At 42.3% G+C, this 17539-nt stretch overlaps 1 protein-coding gene across 2 annotated transcripts in view; it reads right to left on the bottom strand.

Annotated features, from left to right (window-relative positions):
- Positions 1-17539, bottom strand: part of GLI2 (GLI family zinc finger 2) — a 96067-nt gene that overhangs the window by 68670 nt on the left and 9858 nt on the right. Inside the window, exon 1 of one of the 2 annotated variants that reach the window (XR_010085188.1) lies at positions 10471-10624. Coding sequence is in view for 1 of the 2 variants with exons in the window: in XM_063429202.1 (XP_063285272.1) it covers positions 10471-10591 (121 nt within the window). In the remaining variant the exon portion in view is untranslated. Of the gene's footprint in view, positions 1-10470; positions 10625-17539 lie in introns of those variants that run through there. The other variant, XM_063429202.1, reaches the window with a different exon arrangement.

The following is a 17539-nucleotide window of genomic DNA, read 5'->3' as shown; positions in this document are numbered from 1 at the left end:
CCTGTTTGAAGAAAGTCTCTGCTGAATCCTTAGACTCTGTAAAACACAGGAATGTGGTATATAATATATATATATACGGTACCTTAAGTGGAGCGCTACAGATGTTGAGGAATTACCTCACAGGGTATTTTCCAGAGCCTATGTTTTGGCTCTGTAAATTGTACCGGTGTGCTTTTTAGGGCAGCATCCCACCACTATTTCCTGATGAAATTTTCCTCCGGGAAGATAAAAACAATAGTAGCATCCAATGTGTAGTATAGTCAATGTAGTATAGACAAATATTTCTGTTAGAATTTAAATAAGTATTATGGTCACCTGTTATAGAGCCTTAAAATCCTGGCATTAGGGTGGTAGGCTTTGTGCCACTCTAAAGAGGTTGGCACTTCCCCAAAGGCTTCTGTGGACTTAGTATAAAATGTAATCTATTTATTAATACAAATATGCTAAAAATTTAATAAAAATGAAATACAATAATTAAGATAAAAAGTCCTGGTTGTAAAACACACTTAGTAACTTCACTTACTGTAAATTAAGTGGATATTTGCCTATGGAGCGTCATTGACAGGAACGATATAAACTCCAAATCGTATAAGGTTAGAGGGGAAAGATAAATAGTGGGAAACTATCACATAAAAGGAGGGGTTCAGGCCCCAGGGATACAGCTAAAAGACGGGTGCAGAACTGATGGGGAAGTCCTAAAGTTATATCTTACAAACTGTCCACAAGTACTATCCACTGTCAGTGTTTATAGTTACAAAGAATACGATCAGGGGATACAGGGGAGACCTCAGAATCCCCTTAGATGGACTTTGTGGACCATTTCTAAGATACAACTTTAGGACTTTCAGCTTTGGAATGTGTGTACAACACTTTTAACCCATAATTTCAGTAGAGAAGTGTGAATCTTAGTTTTAGTAATAGATTACAGTTGGAATGATCTGATGGCGCAGAGAACACATATACAGTTTGTATTTAAATCTGAATCCCCCCAAACACCAACTCACCGCTTACAACAGCCATAAACCTTGCCAAATACTGGTGGGATGCCACAGAGAGCAGCCAGCTTTTTACCCCACGAGGGATAGTCTTCGCTGACCAGGAAGGTGGAGCGAGACAGCCCCCAGAATTTCCACAGCTTTCGTCACAGGATGCGTGGTTTTCGACTTGCAAAAAAAAAAAATAGAAAACCATAACCTTTTTACAGATCAAAAGGAAAAATGTGTCTGGATCAGGCCCAGCTCCCACTTCTCGAAAAAATAGGGACGAATGTGTGGTTAGAACAAGTCAGTACTTTGAGGTCGCCACCTTTAGAATCTGGTTAGCTTTACTCCTTCGGGGTCATCCACGAGAACATTGCTGGCTTAGCATTAATCGTCCGATTAACAGACAGGTGGTCTTTAGAGGGTTCTGTCACCCAGAGTGACAGTTTACAGGAATGGTCTATCAGAATACGGTGTTTAAACGTCCTTTACTACATTTTGCCAACAAAGTGCTTGATTCATTTATATAAGAATGGAAAATAAAATAATAAAACAACACAAAACACACAAAAAATGGTGGAATTTGGCAGCGTTAAATACAGACCTAGTGCTGCTTGGCTCAGGTCGGCAGTGCTGGAGGAAGTGAATTATTTGGATAATGTACTATAAGAACTTACTGAGACATTCAACCTCCCAAAGCCTTGTTCTCAGGGAGATGGAAGCAGTAAAAAAGCTGTTTCATCCCAATACGGATTAAAGGACCAGCCTCTCTTCTAACTGTCTGTAAGTGAACTTTACAGCATTCAAAACAAAACTGTGCCAGAGAAAGTAGATTAAAACTGGTGATAGGATTTTACTGCACCCACAGCCCGGCAAAATGCACAACATTGTTTGGCTGTGTCAGCCTATTAATTCCATCCAAATGTGGACAAAATGAATATTGCGGATGTGGAAGTGGAACATGGCACTGGGAATGTCTTGGAGAACAACATACAGTGGTGATGGTACTTAGACTGAATTATAATGAAGATTATAGATCCTTTAACTTTTTTTATTTAAAATCTTTATCTCCAGATATCAGAAAGCTCAAGTATACAAAAAAAAATGCACATCCACACCCAAAGTGCCCTAATTTGCTTTCTTAAGCTCAAAATGCTTCAGCACTTAAATGCATATAACCAACAATTCTTCTAAACCAAAAAGGTGCCTTAATATACATTTTGGAACAATGCAGTTTTCTCTGCATCTTCTTACATTGATGGGTTTACACATGTACTAACTATTTTTTTTTGTATAATGCTAGATATAAAAGTAAAAGAAAACCAACAAAAAAACTGAAATATTAAGCATCACATTATTCTACACGTATTCCAAGCCTGGAAGTTGACGTTTGACAAATTGAGCATTGGACAGGTTCCGCCCCAGGGATGTTTCGGATTGCATTACAAATTTGCCTATGGGTAGAATGATGTCTAAAAGTGATTTTTGCATTGCTGGAGTACTGTTGAAAGCCTGGTCCAACCAACTTTTACTAAAAATCTCTGACTGCGGCTGATCATACTTGCAGTGCGAGCTCCAGTAAAGTGACTTCATTATGCAACGTACAAAGTATTTCCGATATATCACAGGCAGAGACACCAATGTAGTTCACATAAAATAAATGACTGGGGCCTTGATAAATGGTTCTATTAGCGGCCCAGATTGTTAAAGTAGATAGCGTACAAGCCATAGAGCACGACTCGTTCATCCTCCCGCTTGTACACGCTTATTTTGTGTGTAAATAACACATTAAACTCCACATTAGCTGTGTTCTGCGATAGACCGGGAAATTACAAGGAATAAATAAGCTAAGACAGGCGTGTAAAAGAAGGGGCAAAAAAAAGATATGAATAAAAAAAGGAAGGGGGTGAATGTGATAACATACAGCCTGCGCAGAGTGTTTAAATGTGACAAACATGATCACAGCCGGAATGCACTTTATATTAAACTATTTACGGACTAAGTTGGGATTAGGCTGTATTTTGCGCTTGGCTGGAAAAATTAGATGTGACAGAATGCCGAAACTGCTCAGAGATTTAATGGTCTTCTCTGCATTTTGTGGCTGTTTACCGACAATATTACTCAAGTCAATCACCACGCAGGACAAACCATAGCACATAAGCCTTAAATAAGTGCGCTCAGGGACATAAAGGGTTAAATACAGGAGCTGCCACTGGCTGGGCACCGGACATAAGACGCAGAGTCATTGAGAGCAGGAGGAGGGCAGAAATATTTATACTAAAATACAAGACCTGTTGGCAGATTCGTTAGGCACTGAATGCATACAGGGACTTGTGATTTCACCAGAATTGCAAATCAAATGGTTGAATTAGTAAATTAGTCCGGCTACTTTGGCCTAGAACTTGCTATTCCCTGGTTAATATCCCTGTAAGTAAGAGTCCAACTACGGTATTTAATGTAAGAGTATTTAAATGTATATTTGGGGTTATATATTTGTGATAATGTGTATATTTTGGGGTACATTTCTTTGAAGGTAATGTGTATATTGTGGGGTACATTTATTTGAAGGTAATGTGTATATTTGGGGGTACATTTATTTGAAGGTAATGTGTATATTTGGGGGTACATTTATTTGAAGGTAATGTGTATATTTTGGGGTACATTTCTTTGAAGATAATGTGTATATTGTGGGTACATGTATTTGGTGTTATATTATATGTATTGTATGAATATATTTCTGGTTATGTGTGAAGACCAGCTCCAGGATATGATTGCTATTCACCTACCAAGGCAATACATTTAACCAGTAGGGCAATATTACTCAGCCATATACACAGATCAATCATCACCAGTCATATATACAGATCAACAATAACCCCAACTGTATATACAGGGCAATAATCCCAGCTATATATACAGGGCAATAATCCCAGCTATATATACAGGGCAATAATCCCAGCTATATATACAGGGCAATAATCCCAGCTATATATACAGAGCAATAATCCCAGCTATATATACAGGGCAATAATCCCAGCTATATATACAGGGCAATAATCCCAGCTATATATACAGGGCAATAATCCCAGCTATATATACAGGGCAATAATCCCAGCTATATATACAGAGCAATAATCCCAGCTATATATACAGGGCAATAATCCCAGCTATATATACAGGGCAATAATCCCAGCTATATATACAGAGCAATAATCCCCGCTATATATACAGGGCAATAATCCCAGCTATATATACAGGGCAATAATCCCAGCTATATATACAGGGAAATAATACCAGCTATATATACAGGGCAATAATCCCAGCTATATATACAGAGCAATAATCCCAGCTATATATACAGGGCAATAATCCCCGCTATATATACAGGGCAATAATCCCAGCTATATATACAGGGAAATAATCCCAGCTATATATACAGAGCAATAATCCCAGCTATATATACAGGGAAATAATCCACAGCTATATATACAGGGCAATAATCCCCAGCTATATATACAGGGCAATAATCCCCGCTATATATACAGGGCAATAATCCCAGCTATATATACAGGGCAATAATCCCAGCTATATATACAGGGCAATAATCCCCGCTATATATACAGGGCAATAATCCCCAGCTATATATACAGGGCAATAATCCCAGCTATATATACAGGGAAATAATCCCAGCTATATATACAGAGATATAATCCCAGCTATATATACAGGGCAATAATCCCAGCTATATATACAGAGCAATAATCCCAGCTATATATACAGAGCAATAATCCCAGCTATATATACAGAGATATAATCCCAGCTATATATACAGGGCAATAATCCCAGCCATATATACAGGGCAATAATCCCAGCTATATATACAGGGAAATAATCCCCAGCTATATATACAGGGCAATAATCCCCGCTATATATACAGGGCAATAATCCCAGCTATATATACAGGGAAATAATCCCAGCTATATATACAGGGCAATAATCCCAGCTATATATACAGGGCAATAATCCCAGCTATATATACAGGGAAATAATCCCAGCTATATATACAGGGAAATAATCCCAGCTATATATACAGGGCAATAATTCCAGCTATATATATAGGGCAATAATCCCAGCTATATATACAGGGAAATAATCCCAGCTATATATACAGGGAAATAATCCCAGCTATATATACAGAGCAATAATCCCAGCTATATATACAGGGCAATAATATCAGCTATATATACAGAGCAATAATCCACAGCTATATATACAGAGATATAAACCCAGCTATATATACAGAGCAATAATCCACAGCTATATATACAGGGAAATAATCCCAGCTATATATACAGGGAAATAATCCCCGCTATATATACAGGGAAATAATCCCCGCTATATCTATTAAACAGAGTACATAATAACCGTGTTATAATATTGTTCCAGGCTAAATACATGTTAAATACATGTTAACAATAATAACTGATTTATTAAGGTTCTTTTCTCATGTCTGTATGAATGAATGCATGTTCTGCTCTATTGTCCCACCTTTTGACTATTGGTGGCCTGTGCCTCGGGCATCGTGTGCCATTATTGAAGGATACCACGGAAGCATTTCCTGAGTCCCATGACATTGGTCACATTCAGCGAGAATTAATCTCCATTTTCCACCCTGAATGCGTCTTATCATAAAACGACTTCAAAACAAGAGGCTTGTCAGGCTGATTTTCCCGCTGGTCCTGTAAGTAATTTATTAGCCGGCCTTTAAGGGCCTTTTTACGAGTGATTAGAAGAGTCTTTCATCACAAATCCTGTAATGTCTCGCCCAGCTCCTCGCCAGGACACCATAGCTTTCTTTCATCATGCATTCAGCACTACAGATAAGGACATTTACACCTTGTCTCCTGGATCTGGGGACCCACCGAAGCATGGCACTGGGCGGTGTACCGAGTCTTGGCAAGAAAGAAGACTACAATGGTATTATGTTACATGGTGGGCACGATCATTACTCTCAGCCAGACCATCCATGTATGTGATCATTCAGATTCCGTTCAAATCACAGAGTGTATCGTCCTATTTAATCATCAGACACTGTACAATAAGGCGTTCCATGAGCAGAACGTTGCACAAACTAACCGTAAAAAGGAGCATTTATAAAGCAATGGCTTAGAATCGCTGGACCGCAAGCTTAGAATCCCAGTGGCTTAGAATCCCAGTGGCTTAGAATCGCTGGATCACAATGGCTTAGAATCGCAGTGGCTTAGAATAGCTGGATCACAATGGCTTAGAATAGCAATGGCTTAGAATCACAATGGCTTAGAATCGCTTGACCGCAATGGCTAAGAATCGCAGTGGCTTAGAACCGCAATGGCTTAGAATGGCTAAGAATCGCAGTGGCTAAGAATCTCAATGGCTTACAATGGCTGGATTGCAATAGCTGGATCACAATTGCTTAGAATCGCAATGGCTTAGAATGGCTGGATCACAATTGCTTAGAATCGCAGTGGCTTAGAATAGCTGGATCGCAATGGCTTAGAATCGCAGTGGCTTAGAATCGCAATGGCTTAGAATGGCTAAGAATCGCAGTGGCTTAGAATCGCAATGGCTTAGAATCGCAGTGGCTTAGAATAGCTGGATTGCAATGGCTTAGAATCGTAATGGCTTAGAATGGCTGGATCGCAATGGCTTAGAATGGCTGGATCGCAATGGCTTAGAATTGCAGTGGCTTAGAATAGCTGGATCGCAATGGCTTAGAATCACAATGGCTTAGAATAGCTGGATCGCAATGGCTTAGAATCGCAGTGGCTTAGAATCGCAATGGCTTAGAATCGCAGTGGCTTAGAATAGCTGGATTGCAATGGCTTAGAATCGCAATGGCTTAGAATGGCTAAGAATCGCAATGGCTTAGAATTGCAATGGCTTAGAATCGCAGTGGCTTAGAATAGCTGGATTGCAATGGCTTAGAATGGCTGGATCGCAATGGCTTAGAATGGCTGGATCGAAATGGCTTAGAATCGCAGTGGCTTAGAATCGCAGTGGTTTAGAATAGCTGGATCGCAATGGCTTAGAATCGCAGTGGCTTAGAATCGCAGTGGCTTAGAATCGCAGTGGCTTAGAATCGCAGTGGCTTAGAATCGCAATGGCTTAGAATGGCTGGATCACAATTGCTTAGAATCGCAATGGCTTAGAATCGCAGTGGCTTAGAATCGCAGTGGCTTAGAACAGCTGGATCGCAATGGCTTAAAATCGGAGTGGCTTAGAATCGGAGTGGCTTAGAACCACTGGGTCGCAATGGCTTAGAATCACTGGGTCGCAATGGCTTAGAATCGCTGGGTTGCAATGGCTTAGAATCGCTGGGTCGCAATGGCTTAGAAACGCTGGGTCGCAATGGCTTAGAATCGATGGATCGCAATGGCTTAGAATCGATGGATCGCAATGGCTTAGAATTGCTGGGTCGCAATGGCTTAGAATCGCTGGGTCGCAATGGCTTAGAATCGCTGGGTCGCAATGGCTTAGAATCGATGGATCGCAATGGCTTAGAATCGCTGGGTCGCAATGGCTTAGAATCGCTGAATCGCAATGGCTTAGAATCTCTAGATCAGAAACCGTGATTTGCTCCCATAATAAGTCAGTTTATCTTCATTGCTTGGAACAGACCCTAGGAATCTGCAGCGATAAGGAGAGCCCGGACACTGGGAAGGCTCTAATAAACACAGAATTTATGTTGTCTTCTTTTTACTTTATAATTGAAGAATTAGCTAACTGTGAAATTGAATAGTGGCACACTGTAAACCCTTGTAGGTAACTTGGGTCCCTGACAAAAATGTTTGACACTTCTGGAGGAAAATACTTGGCGCAAACAGCTATATCTGCATTAATAAATAGGGGGCACGTAATAAGCATTGGTCTGTGGATAGGCTTTAGGCCTCACCAACTGACAGCCATTATACATTATCTAGATCGCGTCCACAAGCATCATGGGATTTTATTATTATTGGCATTTAAACAGCACCAACAAATTCGTCAAATCGACACAAAACGGTAAATGGTACCCGTGAACTGAGTTCTATCGATTAAAGGGCTTTTATACAAAGTACTTAACTAGATAGCCTGCGAACTTACAATCTAGAGGTTATTAGGGGGAGCTGAGACAATAGGTAAAGGGGAGAATTTGAAGGTGATGGCCACATACATATCAAATATCTGCTCTGCCAATCTTGTTCATCACTGATACAGGACAATAGGCTGCAGAAATCAGATGTTTATTCACAGAGAGAGACTTGGAGCAATAGCTCAGAGGCCTGTGTTATACAGAGACAGACGTGTGGACAGTATACACAAAGCAAAGCAACATGGCGAGTAACGGGAGTGTAGACACTAAACAAAGAAACGGTAAACATTTGTCAAGATAGTAGTACATTTTAGCCAAAATAGATGAGCTGTAAAAATGTCTGAGATAAAGGTGACACTGTAAGCGTGTAGTATTCCTAATGTGCATACTGTGGGCACATTGCTATGTACCAAGTATCTGGCAATGTCACCCGTGACCAGTCTCTCAATCTACAGACGCTCTCAATGCTTTCCTTACACCGTGTAATGGCGTGTTATTTACGTGCCGCCGGGGGCGTGTGAATGATGTCGTCTCAGCCGCAGCAAACTGGGAGCTCTGGGAAAGGCAGGTAATGCAGGACCTGGAAACAATCAATTAGAGACTCAGGCCCCATCCAGCAATAACGTTTAACAAGCTCCCAGCGATCACACCTCGGCATCTGTCACAGAGGTAATTAAATCCCTACAGGTCTCAGGAAAGGAACCCCTGCCGCGTTCAAAAGCCTAGTCTTCCCCCGCTCTGCCGCTAACACTCAGATTGTAACTTTCCCCAATAATTGGCCATCAATCGGCTCTCAGGGGCCCCAGAATGGGTTAAACATTCAAAATTTCCTGTTTGTGGGATATAAAAGAATCTCCCAGATTTCCTCCACAAACTAAGCTACATTTTCACCACGAATTAGAGTTTTATTTGGAGAGATTAGATCGTCTGGAAAAGTTTGAAAACCAGAGGTGTTTTTATATTTTTTGTCTGGGATTTACTTTTAGTAATCAATGATTTATTTAGGGCCCAGAACCTATAGTATTAGCCCCCAGAAATAGCTCTGTCTATTTCAATACACAGCCATTTGTGCCTCCATTCCTCTCTGCAGAGCCTGGTGCTGCCTTGTTGCTCTGCGCAGAGCCTCGTGCTGCCTTGTTGCTCTGCGCAGAGCCTGGTGCTGCCTTGTTGCTCTACGCAGAGCCTGGTGCTGCCTTGCTGCTCTGCGCAGAGCCTCGTGCTGCCTTGTTGCTCTACGCAGAGCCTGGTGCTGCCTTGCTGCTCTGCGCAGAGCTTCGTGCTGCCTTGTTGCTCTACGCAGAGCCTGGTGCTGCCTTGCTGCTCTGCGCAGAGCCTGGTGCTGCCTTGTTGCTCTGCGCAGAGCCTGGTGCTGCCTTGCTGTTCTGCGCAGAGCTTTGTGCTGCCTACTGTCTGTCTGCTCTTTCAAGTCGACTTGAAGACGTTATCATTCACTGATATAAATGCCCTGTATGTTAGGAGATCATAATACGTTTCTTCATTACAAGAGGTACAGAACCCAATGATCAGACACAGCCACCTTAATAGCAAAACATAGATCCTCCTCCATGTCCCTATCGCCACTAGGCAGTCTACGAAGAGAACCCATCCAACCAACGCTAAATATTCATCACCGACTGAGCATCCCAGCAGCTCAAACCGCTCACTCACCATCAATACACCAGCATGCAATATATAAAGAGGAGAGCTCATTACTGACAGCAATACCAGGGTGAGAATTAGCGGGAATTCAAAGTAAATTCAAAATTTTACACCAAAACAGTCAAACTGATCACTGGAGAAAGGTTCGCCCTAAAAGCTAAAATTCACTTTGAATTCCCAGCCATTAGCTTTAGTGAATACGCTGTATATATCTGAGAAGAAGAAAGAAGGATCCTGGGATTCAGCTTCTGTTAATTCTCTCGCTGACTATATATCTCTAACCATGACCGTATGTAACATAACGTATTAGAGGAGGGTGGTCCATCTGCCCTGTATCACGTCACCCATTCTCAGCCAGTCTAAGCCAGGAGCACAGAAACTTGGAATTCCCAGTGTATGAGACACGTCAGTCAGGGACTATAGGTGGATGCACAGAGACAGGGAGCAGAGACAGAATTAGGGGCAGGAGATTCCTACGGGAAACAATTAAAACTAGAAATCGTCTCGCTGAGCAATCTGTATATAAATAAAACAACAAGACTATAGACAATACATACAGAGTATATCTTCACCTGGTAAAACCACACAACCACAATCACACTAAAAGGTGCCCCCTTTAAACTAAATCACAAAGTTGCAAACCCTGGAACTGCCAGCCAGTACCACCTCAGCTGTAAACTGGCCCATAATCTACTACTCTTTCAGCAAAGCTCACTGTACCTCCTTGTGAAGCAGTCATGCCCACTGATTTCTTGATGGATTCTGGAAACCCATTTCCTTCCAGAATGGAGGTTTTTGTTTCTTTCTTGAGTGCTGCAGCCACTGCTCCAGAATTCTCCATGTCAGTAACTCATGTTCCAGAGGCAGGATCTGTAAAGAGAGAAAGAACATGTATCATTAAAGTTGAATACCACACAATGCTCTGATCCACTTCTCGGAGGACGTGCTATCATACATTTTCCCTATACAATGGCATAGAGTGTTAATAAGATATTCCCCCTCCCCCCCCCCCTCACCCCATAGGTTAGGGGAACACAAGAACGACAGAGGCCTCTGCCACTGCCCCTTACCGACTACCTACCTAAGAGACACACGCTTACATACACACTGTACCACTGACTTACCCACCCTTAAACTCCTACTAGGTGGCCAGAAGGTATGACCCACGAAGGCAGCCGACCCCTGGCACGACTCCGCCAGGAACCCACTTACCATACCCCGATCGCCACGGAAGCCCTTAACGCACACCCCACACGACAAGACGTTATAATATACCTCTGCCTGAAATCAATAGCCTAACCGGGTTACTCCTTGTAAGGTATTAACGTCGACGCTCAAACAATAAAATGACACTCACCAGTTTATTACACTAGTTTGTGACATCATGCTTTACGTTGATCTATACTGTTTGAATAACGTTCCTGTTAATATTGAATGACCTATAAAACGAAAAATGAGGCACTTACTACCCGGAAATTTAATTAATGATAATATCTATGTACTAATCCATAAATGTGGAACACCCTTGCATTTCCCCTCTCTTTATTCTGTACCCTTCATATATGCCTTAACAAAATTAAGAATTAAAAAAAAAAAAAAAGATATTCCACTGCCCCAATCCAAAATAAATAAAAACCACTGTTTAGTAGATAATATACCCCAACGAAAACATGCGTGCATCTTATTATACATTTGTTTTCATTGGAGTATATCGAAAAACAGCTTGCAAAAACTGCATATATCTTCTTTGTAGGCTTTGCAGGCCCTCCCCGTCTAACCCCGCCCAGACTGTCTGTGGCTGTCCAATCACAGACTTCCCAATGCAGTTCAATGAGAAGTCTTTACAAGGCAGGTGCTCCATTGAGCTCACCAAACCAGGAAGTAACAGGACCGGTAATCTGATTGACAGCAAGGGGGGGTGTAATCAGGTTAATTTATAAATGTGCCAATTTCTACTGAAATCTGCAGTTTTAGCAAAATGACAAACTCATACCCTCCCCACATAAAGAACGGAAAAGCAGTAAGACAAAGTACTTTAGGAATCCGTAGCGTCCCTCTAACCTAGCTCTTTGAACCTACAGTTACACAGACAAGCGGGATGTAGAGCGTATATTCATAGACACTGTCAAGTGGGGTGATATACCACTTTCAGCCTCTCACAACACTCATTGTTGGTATGGCTAGGAGGAAGTATATAATCTTAGCCTCAGCCATACCTGGAGTAGGGATAGGGCTGTGGGTGGCCAGAGACCCTCATTCAGTGTTAAACTGCTCGAAAATGGTTTTACACTAATTGGAGACACACGAGACTGCAGGTACTATAACTAATTCAATGAGATGAAATGGTGATAGTCCCTGCAATGAATAGCTTGCCTCCCTCGCACAGAAACCATTACACATACAGCTTGTCTCCCTTTACACTCTGTGGTATGGGATACTGACTTTTTAGGGATTACCAGACCCAGAGTGCACACAGCCCTGTGCTGCAGCAAGGTAATTAAGATCATTAAGGGAAGTTAACTTACATTATTTGCACAGTGTCTTCTGACTTCCTAAGTGCATGTACAACCCGACTACTGAGGATTCGCATTTCAGAGGGTTTGCCTGGCTAATACAGGTTTATCTCCCCAGCAGGCGCCAATAAGTGTATCTGCAGTGTGACCCTACAGTGCAGCAAAACCCATCTGAGAATCAGCTTCTAATCTGATCCATAGAGATGGATAGTGCTTTATCAGAATATTGTTGGTCCTGGAGTTCTGTTGAGTGAGGATACCATTAGAAGGGGCTTGGATGCGGCTGTAGTCTTCCTGGTAAAATACTTTCTACAAAAATAAAATGTGATCTGATTTTGTGACTGTGAGATTACATTAACCCTCTGCTTACCGACTAGATGGGCCGAATGGTTCTGATCTGCCGTCACATTCTATGTTTCTATGTTTGCTTTGTGCTGGATTTTAGTATTATATTTTTGTGAATCAAAATTATGTTTAGTTTCCCAATATAGCAAGACACATATCGAACACATGCAGACGTAGAAAAATGAAAACACACAAAAAAAAATAAAGTAGTAAACAAGAAACGTACACTATTTCTGGTCTGTATCACTGGATTTAGGATTTCACCCTCAGGGTCTGACCTTTCTTTCTGTCTGAGGATTAAATGCACCCCCCCCCCCCCTCCCTGTTTATTTAGTTGTTTCCACCTTTTGAAATAGCTCAAGAGGCAGTTAACCTCCACATGTCAGCAAATCCAGCAGTCCACACACTATATATATATATATATATATATATATATATATATATATATATATAGAGAGAGAGAGAGAGAGAGAGAGAGAGAGAGAGAGGGGGGGGGGGGATGGAGCCAGCCGAGACAGCTGAGTACACACTGAATACAGATTACTGAACCCCAAGATGTACTTACACCCACAATCTGCCCCGTGTACCCCAACCTGTACTGCAGCCCACAATCTGCCCCGTGTACCCCAACCTGTACTGCAGCCCACAATCTGCCCAGTGTACCCCAACATGTACTGCAGCCCTCAATCTGCCGTGTGTACCCCAACCTGTACTGCACCCCACAATCTGCCCAGTGTACCCCAACCTGTTCTGCATGGCACAATCTGCCTAGTGTACCCCAACCTGTACTAGATCCTGCAATCTGCCTAGTGTACCCCAACACGTACTACATCCCTCAATCTGCCTAGTGTACCCCAACCTGTACTACTTCCTGCAATCTGCCTAGTTTATTCCAACCTGTACTGCATCCCGCAATCTGCCTAGTGTACCCCAACTTGTATTGCATCCTGCAATCTGACCAGTGTACCTCAACTTGTACTGCACCCTAGTGTACCCCAACTTGTATTGCATCCTGCAATCTGACCAGTGTACCTCAACTTGTACTGCATCCCGCAATCTGCCGTGTGTACCCCAACCTGTACTGCAGCCCGCAATCTGCCCAGTGTACCCCAACCTGTACTGCACCCCACAATCTGCCGTGTGTACCCCAACCTGTACTGCAGCCTGCAATCTGCCCAGTGTACCCCAACCTGTACTGCACCCCACAATCTGCCCAGTGTACCCCAACCTGTACTGCAGCCCTCAATCTGCCGTGTGTACCCCAAACTGTACTGCAGCCCTCAATCTGTCGTGTGTACCCCAACCTGTACTGCAGCCGTCAATCTGCCCAGTGTACCCCAACCTGTACTGCACCCCACAATCTGCCCAGTGTACCCCAACCTGTACTGCACCCCACAATCTGCCCAGTGTACCCCAACCTGTACTGCACCCCACAATCTGCCGTGTGTACCCCAACCTGTACTGTTGCCCGCAATCTGCCCAGTGTACCCCATCCTGTACTGCACCCTAGTGTACCCCAACTTGTATTGCATCCTGCAATCTGACCAGTGTACCTCAACTTGTACTGCATCCCGCAATCTGCCGTGTGTACCCCAACCTGTACTGCAGCCCGCAATCTGCCCAGTGTACCCCAACCTGTACTGCACCCCACAATCTGCCGTGTGTACCCCAACCTGTACTGCACCCCACAATCTGCCCAGTGTACCTCAACCTGTACTGCACCCCACAATCTGCCCAGTGTACCCCAACCTGTACTGCAGCCCTCAATCTGCCGTGTGTACCCCAAACTGTACTGCAGCCCTCAATCTGTCGTGTGTACCCCAACCTGTACTGCACCCCACAATCTGCCCAGTGTACCCCAACCTGTACTGCAGCCCTCAATCTGCCGTGTGTACCCCAAACTGTACTGCAGCCCTCAATCTGTCGTGTGTACCCCAACCTGTACTGCAGCCCTCAATCTGCCCAGTGTACCCCAATCTGTACTGCACCCCACAATCTGCCCAGTGTACCCCAATCTGTACTGCATCCCGCAATCTGCCAAGGTTATTTGCTAAAGTGAGAATTCCAAGTGAACTTAAAATGCAGTGAATTTAAAATTTTAAGAGAAAATCACCTAATTGAATGCAAAGCTGATAGGCAAAAGTTTCGGAAATGTTGTCCTTAAAATTGAAATTTACTTTAATTCTAATTTTTCAGAATAACCCTGTATGTCGTTTTACAGAGCAAGCTTTCAAGACAACTCAGACCCCTCCTTAAAGAACTGAGTCTGTGGTAAACATGGTATGAACCCACGTATTTAAGGCAATGAATGGGTTAATAGCCACGCGTAGCACCAGCTGTCAGGGTGACACTTTACTCCTGAGGAAGTCATAATGATTGGAGTCCAGCTCTCAGCAGGGATCGAGGTCCTGGAATTTCCTAAAAGGACAAAGTGTCACCTCCTGTCTCCCACTTCAGAGGCACAGCGCACAAGCCATTTGGCAAGAGACACATGGCTTAAAACGTGTGTGCTAACATATCAATTCAATCCAATGCTGGACTGAATCCAATGTCACTGAATGGGTTAAGCAAACTGTACCTTTACTGTTATCAGCATAGCTAAAATATATATCCATGGATAAAAAATGTATTTTTAAAGATTGTCCTTTAAAAAAACAACTGCACAATCATTATTGAAACACTAAAAGGTCACTCTAAGCAAACCAAACAACACTTCAGCTCACTGACGTAGTTATGGTGCACATGTCTTGCCCCGCAGTCTCCCTCTGTATAATTTTTAGCCTTTGTCAATAAGTTTTTAGCCTCACTCTCCCCCAGCTGTCAAACAGCCACACTTAACACTAAACCCTAAACCCTGAAAGATGAATTAATTTTGTCTATATTTAATTTGGAGAATCATCATTCAAAGTGTACTGATGCCCAATGCTGTCTTAAGGACTTAAATGCACCTTGTTGAGGGTTCACTACTTCTCAGTCCTATTTATCGGGGCAAATAGCAATAACTAGTGTCAATCATTACTTGTCTTCTCTAAGAGTAGAACTGGATTGGTCAATTGCGTGACTCACTGCCTTAGAGGCATTTGGCGTAACTGTGCATGTCTGTGTATGTGGTATCACTGCTCGCCAGGCAATTGCTTTATAATTCTGCAATGTGTAAAAAATAATTGAAAAAATATATTTTTCTGTAAAAAATACTTACAGTTCTTTTTTTTGTTGTTTCAAACAACGGTCTATCCAGAATTGTGTTTAAAAAACACCGGCGGTTATAATTTTCCAAGACAACAACCAGGTGCTGGTTGCCAGTACTCGCTAGCAGAAGGGTTAATAGGCGATCCACAAACCATGGTACAATAATATACATAAAATCTTTACAAGTGGCATATTTACTCATTACTTGGCGTAGCTAAATGTCCCCCGTATCCACCAACGTACCAAATGGCGCTCTGTCCCTAAAGGATTTAGCGTATGATGGAAGACTCGGTATTAGAGGTAAAAAGATAGAGAGAAGAAGTGCAGTCCTACTGCACAGCGCTCATTAATCCCAGTCACTCCAGGACTTTCACTGCCATTTATCTCTGTAGTTTTATTGATGACGCTTAAAGTAAGTGTCAGCTTTAATTAATACACCACCATCTAATTTGTTTAGTATTAAAAAAATCCCAGCCTGTGAATAAAAGAAGGATAACCAACAATGGCGGCTCGTTTATTCCAAAAAGCCTTCCCAACGTCCCATCACGGAATCCCTGGATTAAGATCTTCCTTATCAGTAATTAGGTTTATCTGTTTGACTAACGATGTGCTCCTAATTACTTTACAGGACAAGAACAAAAGGGGAAAAATAAACCACTTGCAGGCAGGATTTTCACACCACTTACTTCCCAATAAGGCTTTTAAAACGTTTTCCTTTTGTTTGAAATTCCTGTGTTTTGAGAAAGCACAATAAATATTTATTGTCGATGATTGACAGAGCGCACAGAATGCAAGTCTGGATCTAAACAAATTATTATATGGAAAAGAAAATCTGACTGACTGCTGGCTGAGCATGCTGGGAGCTTAGTCAATAGATATTAGATTCTGGAAGGAGCCCACGACATTTCAGAAGGCAGACTAACAGGGTTATTCACTGAAGTGAGAATTCTAAGGGAACTCAAAGTGGATTTAAAATGTAAAGCTGCTATGCAAATGGTTTGGATATTTTTTCCTTAAAATGATGAGATGATAAGGTAACAGTCTAAGATGGCGTTGTGAGCTTCGCTAGCTCTCGTGTGGATAGAATTACAACTTCCCAAGAGTCTAAGCATTATTCACTAAAGTGAGAATTGTTAGTACTTCAAAATCTATTTCAAATCTGAAGTCAAAATAACTGAACAAAAAGTACAGCTAAATCGGACAATGCTTCCAGTTTACACGTTGGCCTAAAAATGTAATTCTCTACAATTCACTCTTTCGTGAATAAGATAGCTTAGACATAGAGTCACTTACAGGACAATGTCCACAGAGGGCACGACAGGAAGAAGCCAGTGGAACTGGCAGAGAGATTCAGTTATTTACTCCAAGCACCATGACCACCTCAGCGTGAGCGTTCTGGATTGCTCATGTGAATTCTGTGCATAAAAGGCATTTGTTGTCACCACGCATAGCGTGCTGGTGACAGACGCTAAATGGCGGTAAGCTCCCCCATCAATGCAGTCCTAATTCCTCTCTCTGCCCTGCCCCCAGGACATTTCCTCCCCTGCAGCTACAGGAAGTGACGCCACTGAACGAGGATCGGGCTGGAAGTAGAACTTGGCCTTAGCGCAGTTATGTTTTACCAGAAAGGTTACTCCATTCAAAATAGTGTTTAATTAAAACCATGTTCCTGGATGAAGGAACCACTCAAGAAAGGTTTTGGAGCAATCCAAAACTATACCGCTGTCATTAAGTGTTCTGGC

Source organism: Pelobates fuscus, chromosome 8, assembly GCF_036172605.1.
Source record: "Pelobates fuscus isolate aPelFus1 chromosome 8, aPelFus1.pri, whole genome shotgun sequence".
In the NCBI taxonomy this organism is placed as follows: domain Eukaryota; kingdom Metazoa; phylum Chordata; class Amphibia; order Anura; family Pelobatidae; genus Pelobates; species Pelobates fuscus.
This window is presented reverse-complemented; position numbering and strand designations above follow the sequence as displayed.